Here is a 14,124-nt window from a genome sequence, read left to right as displayed (position 1 = left end):
GTGATGCTGGGAGGCAATGCAAGCCACACCCACAAGCCAGACACAGTCACAGTGACCAATATTCTACACAGTGGTTACATTAATGTTTGGGAGTGAACTGAGCACATTCTCAAATTACAATACCTTCAACTTAGAATGCGTTAAAGGACATCATTCATACTACCTCTGGTCATCTATGTCTACCTGGCATTGTCGGAAAGCTCAGGACTCAAAGCAATCTTTCAAAATGCCTAGGTATGTGCATCCAATGTTAGCCTCTAGGGTCTTCCCACATTCTCCAAAACGTCCACCAAAATTGCAGCTTTAAGAGGAGGAGGAGGTCATGAAGTCTACTCTAATCAAAGTCAATTCATATTAAAAAGGACAGTGATGTAGCACAGTATGAGAACTTGCTAGCATTTACAAGGTCCTAGGTTCAGTTATAGAAACAGAAGGCGGCAAGGAAGAGAGGAGGGAGGACAGAGCCTGACTACTCACACCGCAAAGCTCATCACGGGCCACGAGCTGACCCAGTGTTCCTTTAAAGTCCTTTATAAACCTCTGTTTGAATACAATAAATGTCCTGAGATTTTGAGCTTTGCACACCACACGAAAGATCCAAAATCTCAAGTTACCAGTAATGGGATGAGGCACTGTTCTTGCTGGTCCTCAGTCTTGATGTAATGTGGCCAGTGCTCTTGGCTTAATCCCTGATCCATGTCAAGCTTCAACATCACCAGCTGAATTGAGAGATTTTGTGTGTGTGTGTGTGTGTGTGTGTGTGTGTGTGTGTGTGCGCGCACGCACGCATGCTAGCTCTCACACTCACATGTGTGCATCCTCCCCCATCTGCTTTCCTTTCCCTTCCCCCACCCTCTCTAAGCCTGGACAGCTGGGAAGACAGGCAGCCACAAACAAAGTAGGTTAAAAGGTGTAAAATTCGGTGGAAAAATAAAAGATGACAAAAACAGGTGCCAAAGGGCTTTTGTACACAACTCCCCAGTTTCAGTTCTTTGTGTATGATTAGCAGCTTGGCTACAGCAGGGCACATTTCATGCTTATTTGCTCTTTTGATGTCCAGGAAAGAAGAATTAGCACCTGCTGCTGAGACAATTCCAAGACAATCTCCAGTGCAACTGTTCTACGCTAGGCAGAGTCCTAGATACTGGTCTTTTAGAAGCTCTTCAACAAAGATCGTTGAACCCTGTAATGGTGCCCCTTATTGTGACATACCGACTTGTGTGGTGTCTATCTAAAGCCTTAGCGTTCTATTAGGAAGCTGTAAGCTTTCATGACCATAGCATTGACTGGCTTGTCACAATCCAGCTGTCTTAAAGATGTTCTGTTGATTCATAAATTCTGAACCCACTCTGAAGACAATAGCTCTACAATTCTTTCCTATGCTAGTAGGCATTGGCCATGTCACCTGCACACCAACACTCAGTTGCTGTATGGCTGTTGTCAGGACAGGCAGCTGTATTTATGCCTCACCTCTTCTGGAACTAGTCTAGGAAGTATCCTTGTTGTTTGGCCTAATCTCTGGAACCCTTCCTTCCTTGCCTGCTCAGGCTTGCTGCATGTGTTAGCTACCATCTGTGGAATGTCCACCATGGCTGCCCAGGATCATTCTATCCTTCCTACACCTTATGGACTCTGGGTCACAGGGCTGTCTCTTTGTGCTAGCAATCAAATTTCTGATACCATTTGTTATCAGTATGCTGGGATGGCTCTTCTTGACCTACTCTGGCACGATAGCCTTCACCTTTTGGATTCAAAGCAGTAGAATTTAAAATAATCTACTGAGCACCAGATACCCCATTCTTCTCTTAGAAGCCTAGCATGCTGTTCCCCTTCCTTCTCTTGAGGCATACTTTATCCCAGAAGGTTCTCTGTCCATGCTGGGAGTATAGATAGCTCTGGCACGTCTGCTCACTTGTTCAGTCCTCAATTCAGCTCAGACCCAAACCAAACATCGTTGATCTTCTCTTCCTTCTGCTATTCCAAGTAAACCACCTTAGAAATTTCGTTTCTTCTTGAAATTGGAGCTCAGAATGTATAATCTTCATAGAAGTAAGTGCCTTCTACAGTCTTACCTCTGACAATTGCTTCCTTTCTTTCCAAATTATTGGAGTGGGGTAAGAACTGATAATACAAAGATGACGATCCATTCCTGACACTGCACACAAGGCGATGATGACATCATTGCCTCCAGTACACTGTGACCTCAGATTCATGAAACAGCCAAGCATTTATGTTCCCCTCTCATGGCCTTTGCTGTCAGGCTTTAGTGGCCTGGGTTTACCTCACTGTTATTCAAAATCCAGTCTCATTCCTTAGGAGCTAGGATTTCAACCTGGTCCTGTTTTACATACTATTTATAGGTAGAGTTATGTAGACACCGAGAACGAAGTGGAATTCTGGATCCACCAAGTCTCAGCAGCATGACTTTGCACAGGTTGGGTGTCCTGCCCTTGTAATTAAGTCTCTGTAGGTACAGAATAGGACAATACTAACATTCATCTCATGGTGATCCTTTCAATGACATCTGAGATAAAGTGTGCAAACCATTTGAATGTCAAAACTCAAGAAATATTACCAAGTATGATTAATCATCAGTCAAAACTCTAAAGGGCCACTCTAAACTTCAGTGTTAGAAGATGCAATGCTCTTCTTATGAAATGTTAAACTGAGTCCTTTCAAGTTTAACCTCGATGACTACACCTCCATAGAGATAAATGGACTCTGAAAGTAGAAGGCTAACTCACTCACTCGTCCTGCAGTTAACAGCAGAGGGTGGCCTCTGTGTACCGGCTGCCAGGGATAGACATTTTAAATATTTTACTGCTTAAACATTTAGTATTTAAAAAAAAACAAACAATAACAACAACAACAAAATTGGTATTTTACCCATGCAATAAATCTGTATTTTACCTAAAAATAATCTGTACATCAACAAATACTGAGAAAGTGCAAAGAGCAAAGGGCAGTGCAAACATCACTTACAAACAAGGGTAAACCTGCCCTGGCAGAGAATATCTCTAATGCTAGCAGAGGAAATATGACCTCTGAGTTCAAAGCTAGCCTGGTCTACAAAGAAAGTTTCTAGACAGCCAGGGCTAAAGAACCCCTATCTCAAAAAGCCAAAGAGGGTGAGATGTGGGCAGGGGATTTCTCTCTCTCCCTCACACTGACAGGAGAATAACTCCTAGGGAAACAGAGGGAGGGAGAAGTGCCAGGTCAGGATAGCTAGGGACATCATGTCTGCCAGGTGTCATGTGCCTGACAGACTCACAGCTATCCAAGATGTGCCTGTCCTCCAGGGACGTACTGCAGCAATCCTGCTGGTGAGAAGTCATTTTGGACCCATCTCTGGGCAGCACATCTCCTGTGACTAAGATTTTATAGTTTGGAAAAGTTTGTCCAAGGCAATGCCCCCCATTATTTCATCTGGGCAATGTGGTTTGGCAGCCACTCCGTCACTTGCCTTGGGGATTTCTCTCGTAAGAGCATTCGAGTAACCTGCCTGAGAATGATTTCTGTCAGTGACCAGAGACCTCACCGTTATCCTGGACATTGTCCCTTTATGATGCCTGTGGCCTCAGTGGGTGAAACAACTCATATGAACTGTGAATAGCAGCCACAGGCAGGAAGGGACAGGGTCTCAGTAAGACTAATAAAGGATTGTCTTTCTCCAGAATGACCCTGCAGCAGAAGGGATTAGTGAAGTTTTAAAGGCTTTTTCTTTTTTCTTTTTTTCCTGTCCAGCTCTGCTCTGGCATCTGAGGTTAGGAGACCCACACACACCTCTGTCCCAGCTGCAGTTTACCAGTGAAGGTAGAGAGCACACGCAACCCTTCAGCCCTGGGCTAGTCACCATTTGGGGTTAGAGAACCTGCCCACACTTCATCCTTAGCTATGGAGTTAGCCTTCTGAGGTTGGGGTTGGGAGTATACTCATACTTTACCCACAACTCCTAGTCACCATTTGAGGTTTGGGAGTGCGTCCTGATTCTGACCCGCACACCACATGGCCCTCCTCATCCAGGGCATCAATCAGCCAAGACACAGACCCACAGACCCAGTCTCCACCCAGCTCATGTTCCTGTACTTCACGCCTTCTTTTTGCTTTGTTTCTGCCACTGTCCCTCCTGTCTGCTGTGCCTTTAGTTCCTATCTAGCAAATAAACATGATTTAATCTTTTTAGCAACTGGTTCATTCTCTTTTCAAATTTTTTTTTGTTCAGTCACAATAAGTGATATATAATATATAATTATATATAGCGTAACATATTATAACTTCAGAAAGTTAACTGGGAGTTGCTCTTTAAATAAGAATTTATACTATAATTTAGAAACCCTACCCTTAGGATTTGTCAAAAAATTGCATACACATGTCCATAGACTTGTACATGAGTATTTATTCTGATATCACTTGGTTTTATGCTAATTTGACAGCTAGTCTCATACTCCACAGGCTTAAAACATAATCCAAATTAGACCTATCTTTATGTCTGATACCAGTTTTGCTTGTCAGTAAACAGGTCACTGAAAGTTTGGATCAACTGAAATAAATCGCACAGGATTTATTCTCAGGGGCTTTGAAAATTCAATAGAGTGAATTTAAAATTCAGGAAAACACTTTGCCTATGACTGTAGTATCACTACAATGGAAACAATTATGGCCAACCAAAGAAGGAGGTGGTCTTGGAGGTTGTGCAACACAGAGTTCCAGGGGGCTTTCTGTGGAGTCAGGTATAGCGATGGGGAAAGTGAACAAATACAGCAAAGCGCACATGTGCTAAGGTTTTCCATTGCCAAACTGAAACTTAAGCTGTTTGCTTCTGACAGTTGACCTTCATAGAGATGGAAATGACAGCTAAGGCCAGTGAAGCCAACAAGATTGCTTATATCTTATAAAAATGTCCCGCCCACTGCTTCTTGTCTAATCTTCCCTCTGCTTTCTGCTGCCTATAAACCATTTGCTCTCTGCAGTTCACTGGCACTCCGTCTGATTTTGCAGACAGGATGCTGCCTGATTCACAGGTCATTTTAAAAAGGCAACTCAATCCTGGAAACTAAATCTGCTGACATTTTGTTCTTTGTATTCATTCTGCCCATGTAATGTGCCCTGCAGTCATACAAGCATGCTGGTCTATCCAGACTTCTTATTGGAGTTCCATTTCTCTTTCACAGTTGACTTGTCATGACTCAAGGTCGACCTTCATCTCTTTTTCTGGAGAGTAGATCAATCCTAAGTCATCTTTTGATGTTTTTTAATTTTATTTATTTACATTCCAAATGTTGCCCTCCTTTCCTGGTCTCCCCTCTAAGAGTTCTTCACCCTATCCTCCGTCCCCTTTGCCTCTGAGAGGGTTGATTGACAGGACACTCTTAATACCCAGGAAAACTTACAAAACAGAATCCCTTCCAACACTTGTGATAGTGTAGTGAACAATTACCAAAACCTTACAATGACTCAATTTTCCTCCAACTGGGTAAATGGATAAACTGTGATGCATCCAAATAATATGATTTTATTAACAATAAAAAGGATGCAACAACACAGATGAATTTCAATAATCATCCAAAAAGGATATCAGTATGCACCATCTTATAATTTGAAACTGCAGAGGCATAAGAAGTATCTTTCACAAAGCCCTGATTCAGCTCAGTTTTCATAACATCAGAGCAACTACTGTGTAGACCAGCTGGTTCTTTAGGGTAAGGAGCTATAGAAAGGTAAGAAACATCTGTAGCCTCTATCCATTAAAATACAGGTAGCACCTTCTCCAGTTATGACTGTCAAAAATGTCTACTAAATACAAAGTCCAGAGGCAAGTACAGGGTACTTCCTTTTGAGTTTTTGACCACAGACCGCTCAGAGTCTAACCCCTCACCCCACACATACACCAATATAAGTAGATGTCATTTTCTAGGTTGCAACTAGAACAAGATACAATCCTGCTAAAGATACCACATACTTTGGTCACAGAACATGGAGATATCAAGCAGGAGCTGAGCTGGAAACTTGTCTCTCTGATAGCTTTTATAGTGCTTAAAGGTGCTATACAGACTAATGGGAAATTCATTAATGGTGTTAGAAAACTGTGAGCCCTGAAAGTATAGTATTAACCTGCCAGGAAAGATGTGCCCATTGATGGAATAGTGGCAATGTCTATTAAAGGGGTAACCAATTGATTCCTTGTAGGACTCCAGGCATGCACTCTACATGAGGGAATTCACACCTGTACTGCTAATCCCATTAAAACTCCACACATGGCCAGGAAGGTCACAGGCCCTGGATGGAATCTACTACTGTTATTGTGCTATATGGACATGTAAAACTGGCTTCTAAATACTTATGTTTTTACCTACAGATTGGTGCTGTGCCCAGCCTTGGTCAGAGAAGTGCTTCTTGCAGTTGGCTGTGGTTAATGCACACACTTCTAACTGGAGATACTGAGAATGATGGTTCACTGCTAAGACCTAAGTAAGACACGTGTATTACCTCCTTCAGTGCTCAGGGAACATCACAGAAGACGAGGCTGAAAACATTTACGAGCCGGAAGATGGGAAAGGGTGCTATGACAAGCTGTCTTCTGCTGCATCCATGAACTCACAGCGGCAGTGGTTACTTGTACAAGTCTTACAGTGTGGTCCCATCAATACTACCATGGAAGTGGGGCTCATAAAGCCCCACCCAGACCTTCTAAGGAGCTACAGGCAAGTTAATGGTTACTGGGGAACTGGGATGATACTTACTGTAAGCTGCGGGTTAGGTTGTCCTTGGTCAGGAAGTAAACCCCATCCACGGTCAGGCCAAGTGACCTATTTAAATGCAGTGAGCAATAAACCAGCTGGCAGAAGTAAAAAGGTTAAGGACATCTCAGATATCTATATATAAGTATGTATGTATGTATGTACATAAACACATGTATTCAAGAATTAGTGGGTCTAGAGGTATTCTCAACTATTCTGTGGGGATGAAATATATTCCAGCTTGGGAGGGAAAACCTCCGAATATATTTTTAAAATATTACCAGAATCTTAAAATCCTTTGTGGATACAAACAAAAAACCTTCTTTGAACCACCTAATCAGAGTTAGAAAGTCAGTACTCAAGTTGGGCTTTCCAAGAGAAAAATACAACCAAGTTTTAAATGATTAACAAGTTTACTATCGCTATTCACTTTAGGATAAATGTCTATGGTTATTTTAAATAAATATTAGTGAATATATATACTTTATCCAAATAAATTATACCTTAGATTTACCTAAGCATCTCCAATGTTTACAGATCAAATTACAAACACTTGCATTTTATTTTAAAACCAAATGGTATTAGCATTCTTCTTGCAGGTATTCGATAATATGTGTATTTTGACTTCTTGTAATCCAGCCATTGAGAACATTATTTTCAACCTCTTTCTTCACCCACTTTCATTGCCAGAGAGTTGATTCCCATACAACTTAAGCTAGCAAACTTATCCACTCCTGTTTTTTGTTGAGTACTAAAAATTATTTGGTTCTCTTAAATTTACAGCAATTCTACTTAAAGTGGCTTGTTTATGTCAACTTGTCTCCACTAAATTTAAGACGACCTACTGAGTATGGTGGTACACACTTGTAAGAGGGTCCAGAGGCTGTAAAGTGGAGAAAGAGGCTGCCTGAATCACACAGTGAGAGTCTGTCTCAAATATTTCATATTCATGTGATATTTTTACCCAAGCCTCACGTTGCCTGGAGATGCTCGTGCCTTTAGTGAGGACTGCCTCTGTATTTCACTATGTATGTATCTTTTGCTGGTTAATTTACTAAGCATCTGCCCATAATCTGGCTGCCTTTTAAATGGAACTTTTTTCAAAACTAAAGCCAAACTTCTCAGTGTGCTACAGGTTGCTATGAAGTCACCAAGTTCCACATAAGCTGAAAGCAGTCTCTCAAATGAGCCATCTTATTCCATATTCATTCTCACTGGAGAATGAATACAATAAAGCCAGGGGAAACTGCCTGAACTATGAACTACAAGAAACAAATTTCATTGTTTCTATACATCACTATATGCTCCCCCCCCCTCATTTAATAGTCTATCTTTTCAGATCAGGTTTGCACCTCCTTGAGAGGCTGAGAGATGAAGAGAGTCTATGCCAACTGCACATGCAAGGACTACAATCACACTTGTAAAGACTACATTTCCCAAATCTAAAAAAAAAAAAATCACATTCACACACACACACAACTATGCTTTTACACCTGCACCCATAAATCAAAAATCGAAGAACAAACTTACCAATGTGTAGCAGGTGACAGCTTTCTTTCCCCAAAGCACAAAAAGCACTTTTCTTGACCAGCTTTAAAAGCTCACAATACTTCATAAATAAGACAAACACAGACCATTTTACCACTTATAGAGGAAACTGATAAAGGCTGAAACATGAACACCTGACTCCTGCAAGGGAGACCAGCTGTTGCCTGGGATACCCAAGTGCTTAAGGCAGGCAGAGGAACAACACAGACAAGAATGCTTGTTGGGAGACCAAGCTACAAAAACTGGCTTCTAAATACTACCTCTATCAATTAGGGGAAAAGCAGCTTTGCACTAATCAAAACCAGAACCAGGATTACAGGGACTGAGGGGCCAGGAATCAGCCAGCATGGCACAGGATTCCTCACTGCAGGTCAGGAGGTGTGCCCCGGGGGCCAGCGAGGAGCATCTTGTAGTACCAGCACCTGGCATCTCAGTAGGTTATCCACCTGCCAAAAGAAAGATCTTGGGAAATGTGTTTTTAAATTCACCTTCATGTAAATCTTGTTGGCCATGTTTCTACCTGAGGGTGTAGATGCTCCAACACTGAAAATTACAGTGAAGTTAATTTTCAGGCTTTAGAAGGAGAGGCTCAAAACAAAAAGGATGCTAGATATTTGAAAGAAGCATGTCTTTTGTAAATGCCACTGTTCCTCAGTTAAATAAGCAGGTAACCTAGGAAACAAAGGATCAATTTTCTCATATAACTCTCTGTCTCAGCCCTTGTGTACCTTGAAAACCCTATTTTCTTTGCACCTATAAGCCCAGTTGTGGAGTGGTTCTGACCTGAAGGTGAGGAAAAAACTGCTTATTTCTTTCTGCCTTCACCCCACCCTACTTAAAGCATGAAGGAACTCACTTACCTTTTCTTAGGGAACCACAAGCTTGTCAGGTCTTTTCTCTTTGAGCAAAGACACTCCGTCTTGTTGTCAGGATGGCTACCACATGTACAAAACAGCACAAGATGTCAAGTGTCTGTGTTGAGAAGCCAGACTGTCTGGGGCTTCCGTTTTAGTACATCCCAGTTGTGAAACTTTGGAGAACCACGTCCCACCTATAAACTGGAGTAGGCTAAACAGGACTTAAAGCTCTTGAGGCTGCTGAGACCATCAACGAACTGTTCACTCGAGTAGTCTTTAGTACCATTCTATTGCAACAAACATTAACTATGGAACATTCTCTCTGTTCACAGTCATTTACATCTTTTCTGGCACGTTTCTACTTGAGGGTGTAGACATTTCAACACTGAACAACTTACCCCTTCCTTGGAACAACTGTGCTAAAGAAGTGGTAGAGCTGGCCTAGCTGTTGCCCCTGTAAGCAGGGCTGTTGTTCACCTTGCTCCAGGGCTCAGCTGTCTGTGAACTTTGTTTTAGGAATGTTCCAACTAGTAGGATAGCTCAGTAAACCTAGACTGTATGAAAACCACGGTTCATACAGAGTGTGTGTTTTCTTTGAGTCTGGACTTTTAGTAGGCCAGGAAGCTGGGGAAGAGGGATGTCAACGATTCTGTGCTCAATGAAGTTTAGGAAGTGGGTAAGGACTGTTAGCATTCTGGCCTTCTGGACACTACTTCTGACAGTTCTGTCAGAGCACATCTTAAAGGACATCGTAAAGCACAGCAACTCAGCTTAAGGGGGCTGATGGTTACAATAGTATTCTAAGAAATAGTATGCCAGTTCTTAGTAAGGCAACAGGTATTGATTTAATGTCTGAGCAGTTTCTGGATGTAGACCAAGAAAGCTATACATATTTTCACCAACCAAGCATATTACTGAATGTCAAAGCAACTGTCTTTTAGAACAGAACATGTCTAAAATATCAGTCAAAATGTGAATTGCAAATGACATCAAATAAAAGTTGCTAAGTTCTAGATCTTTGTCTTTCAGAAAATCACTACCTAACTTTATGTGACAATAAAATAGAAAGTTTCTTTTAAGATTTTGGTAGTCAATGGTTTATCCCATGAAAGAAATTAAATGCAGCTAGTTTTAATTATTCTGTGGTTCATCTATAATCTTGAAACTTGACTGCTCAAATTCTAAATTGAAACAAAAGTGTTCAGAGACTATAAAAACAAGACCTCTGAACAAGCATTTTAAAAAATACATACTGCCAAGTAAACGCATCAGAGCTGTTTGTTAATACTTTATTAGTATTTTCTAACAGACAGAACATAACACAAACCAAATAAAAATTTTAATTTCTGTAGTTAATAAAAATAACTGACATTCTGATTCTTTCCCCTTGGTTAGAGGAGAGCATTGATAGAGCGGTTAGGCACGATCGACACTTATATACAGTGATATGCACAAGGTAATTTTTAACAATTAAAATCCTAAAATGTGCTCTTTAGTTTTCCCTTATAATACAGGAGCTATGCTCCCATAAGCAAAATTTTCTACTAAGAAAAGAATTTTACAAGGAGTGACAAAAAGACTTTTAAAACAAGTCCTTAATTAAGGTGCAGCAACAACGGAATGAAGTTGTTGGGTTAAGAAGACAGTTAAATTAGATCTCAAAACATTAAAAATGTAGTTATTATACAATTACTCAAACATGCATTAAATGAAAATATTGCACAAAATTAAAACTGTCGATTGTGAAATTTATGTTGTTCTTAATTTTTTTTCTAAAAAAAAGGTACACTTTCATTGCACTTAACTCTTTTTTTCCCCAGACACCTGCAGCAAACTTGTAGTGATCAAACTGATATATTCAAGAAATTTTGTTGTTGTTGTTTAAATTAAGGCTAACAAAGTGCATCCACTGGTCAATGGCACAACTGTTTCCAGCAACTGCATGGGACACTTGAACTATAGGAAATGCTCATCTGAGTGCGACATTTAAGTCATACAATCAAATTTTAGGTGAATAAGCTGTGATGGATTTTTTGTAGTTTTACACTACCTGAAAAAAAAATATCAGAAAACCCAAAAGAATGATTAATTTTGACGGGTCTTGCCTAAAGGCACCACTACTGACTTAAAAGTGTTCAGCAGAAGACATAAAGCCTCTTTGTGTCTATGTTCATCTGTGCAACAAGGGCACTAAGTAGAATAATTTTATTAACCGTAGAACACTGTACTCTGCTTATCGGTTAAACACTCCACAGCTGGACCAAGCCTAGGACCAACGACCACAGATGTGCACAGACACGTGGCCATTTGACATTTCTGCTCCTGAAATATAAAAGCTTCTCAACCGAGATTCCTTTAAAGAACTACTTCCTCCAACAGTTCTGGTTTTGCTTTGTTTTGTTTTGGTGAGGTTGCAGCTGTCTTGCAGGGCTGTTAGAAGAAGAATCTGCATTTTGTATGACCTCTTTTTCCCCTGGTTGACAGTTTTCTCACTTTATTTTCACATGTACACACTAGGCTCTTGCATGAATCCTTCTGTATACACTTAAATGTATTCATGTAAGAATATAACTGAGACAGGAGGCTGTGTATGAATTATTGCACTTGTGGCCATGCTGAGGCTTCCCACAGACCTGATGCATCCAATTTTAAGCCTGGGGCCGAAGGGCCGGCAGGGCAGGAGCATATGATGAGTATAGGAAACATTTCTTCTGCCAGAGAAAGAGAATCTTCCTCACTTGCAAGTTTTGAAAGGGGTTTTACTTATGTAATTCTGAAGGACATGCAATGCATGCTGAGTGTGTGCATGCTACACATATGCACACAGCACTGGTGAGCATCGGAAAGCCTTACAGGAAGGCTTCCCTCTTATTACTAGGCTGCACTGGGTAAGAAGGATCTGAAAGACAGCAAGATAAATCCCATTCCAGCCTCCAAGCTCCCAAAGAGCTGGGTTATCAATCCTCTGTCCCTTTACAACAAGCACCCAAACGTTCTTTAGATATCAGGATACTGGCTCAGTGGTCTGAAAAGTAGTCTCACTATTTTAAGGTTTTAGTGTTAAATATTTTTAAAACAAAAAGAGCTGATATATCCAAACCCTTAGTCATTAGAAGTATTTAAAAGTACAGAAATCCTGCATATATGGGATATGAAGACTTCCTAATGGACAAAATGGAGAGAACACTAGGAAATGCAAAGGCTTCACAGCTGGAAAAGGTATTTTTGTTTCACTGATATAAAATATTAGGGCGTTAAATGTATACACCAAAGGGTTTTGAGTACTAGCTTTATTTAGAATTTTACATTATGCGAAATATAAATAAAAGCATATTTTTTAAAAATAGTACAGTTCTGTTTTCATTATTTATTTTTATATATGTACACATATAGAATTAGGCATTTGTATGTTTACATAGGACTAGAAGCTCATTAATCCTTTGATTTGCTATATTGGTAGTTACCTAAGGCATGTCTAGATCATACAATTTAAAGTTATCATATGGTAACTTTCAATAGAGTACTGTTTTAATTTCCAATTTTTAGAAGGACAATGTATTTGGCAGTTCTTACAATAAATAATTTCCCTTCTATATAATCAGTAATCTGTTAAAAGATTAAAAAATGTGAACTCCTAAGAGAGCTACCACATGCTTCTTCTGCACAGAATGCCAAAGGAGAGGTGGAGAGGTGAGGGCTGTAAGAGCAAGGCCGAGCCCTTACAGCACATCACCAAAGAGAATCAACCAACATTCCATCAATGAATAATAAATCCAATCAAATGCTAGTTTTGATTGGTTTTATTTTAAAATGCTTTACACAGGACGGTAATTTGGGAAGGGTGATTTCCTGCACTAAGGACATTCTTTCTCTCACTTTGCCCAGGCCACCTGGAAACAACTGGACAATTGTTCTGAAGATCACTCACCTGCTAACCCACATGATAGCAAAATGCTGATGACCCACAAGATCCTTGAGTGAGACAAATCTCTCCAGCTCCGGGCTGCGCTCTGCAGCTACCACAGTAGTTAGCTAAGTTACCTATGGCCCATTGCTTTGTGCTTCCCTCAGCTCCCACACACACTCTGGCACTGGCAGAGAATGCTGATTACTCTGCAACAGAAGAGACCGACTCCATTCTTGAACGAGATGGGGCAGGATCCTCTCGATGTTGCAAATAACGCAGCAAACCATGAAAGACGCAGGACTCTCTTGGTGTTGGTGGATTACAGTTGAGAAGGAGAACCAGTCTTACGATGTACTAGGAATCCGTTTTCAGACATGGAAAGACTGGTGTAGACACAACAGTACGTGAGTTACACCCCAGGAGATCTGTCCACACCATTAGTCCTGGACAAAATGAACACCAGCTTCACACGTTGGAGTGTCACCTTTTTTGTAAAGAAGGCGCTTGAGTACTTTGAAGTTTTTGTTTATATTTCTGCATTTGCTTTGACCTTGAATGAAGTTTGTTGAAAAGTTCACGAAATTTATACTGTGGAAATAAGGTTTCTAAAAAGCCTTCTAAAAAGACATACACCATTCTCCTATTTAGCTGGTTGTGCTGAAACATTTCAAACACACGAAGAATGCCTTTCCGTGTTGTCTCCGCTCCAATAATGTGCTTCAGTTCATCTGAATGAAGTACAGAAAAATACAAATATTCCTCAGAAGAAGGAAATACATACCTAAATTATGATCATAATTAATCTAAAGCATACAGCAGAGTAACTCATAAATAGTAGGTATACAATTAACAAGCTCTGTATAACTGAGTCTTAAAGCCTACCTAAACTATAGAAAGACAATACAGCACATGAAAGTTGGTAGCCATACTCATAGATTACAGATTACAATCACAATTCTCTCTCTTAAATCCCATACACTTTTGTTCCTCTACTACTGAAGATTTCTAATAACCAATACCCTTATAGTTGTACAGATTTGTAAGACTTTAGTAAGATGCAGAAGCAATGACTGTA

General features: G+C 40.4%; 1 protein-coding gene across 2 annotated transcripts in view; it reads right to left on the bottom strand.

The window, feature by feature from the left end:
• Positions 1 to 10,918: 10,918 nt before the first annotated feature.
• The window catches only part of Snx13 (sorting nexin 13), a 96,264-nt gene continuing 93,058 nt past the window's right edge, over positions 10,919 to 14,124 (bottom strand). For both annotated transcript variants that reach the window (XM_021178789.3, XM_021178790.3), the window contains exon 26: positions 10,919 to 13,777. In XM_021178789.3, coding sequence (XP_021034448.2) covers positions 13,530 to 13,777 — 248 coding nt within the window. In that variant the 3' untranslated portion in view covers positions 10,919 to 13,529. The remainder of the gene's footprint in view (positions 13,778 to 14,124) is intronic.

The sequence above is a fragment of the Mus caroli genome, unplaced genomic scaffold (assembly GCF_978045245.1).
Source record: "Mus caroli unplaced genomic scaffold, Mus_caroli_1 scaffold_14, whole genome shotgun sequence".
Taxonomy (NCBI): domain Eukaryota; kingdom Metazoa; phylum Chordata; class Mammalia; order Rodentia; family Muridae; genus Mus; species Mus caroli.
This window is presented reverse-complemented; position numbering and strand designations above follow the sequence as displayed.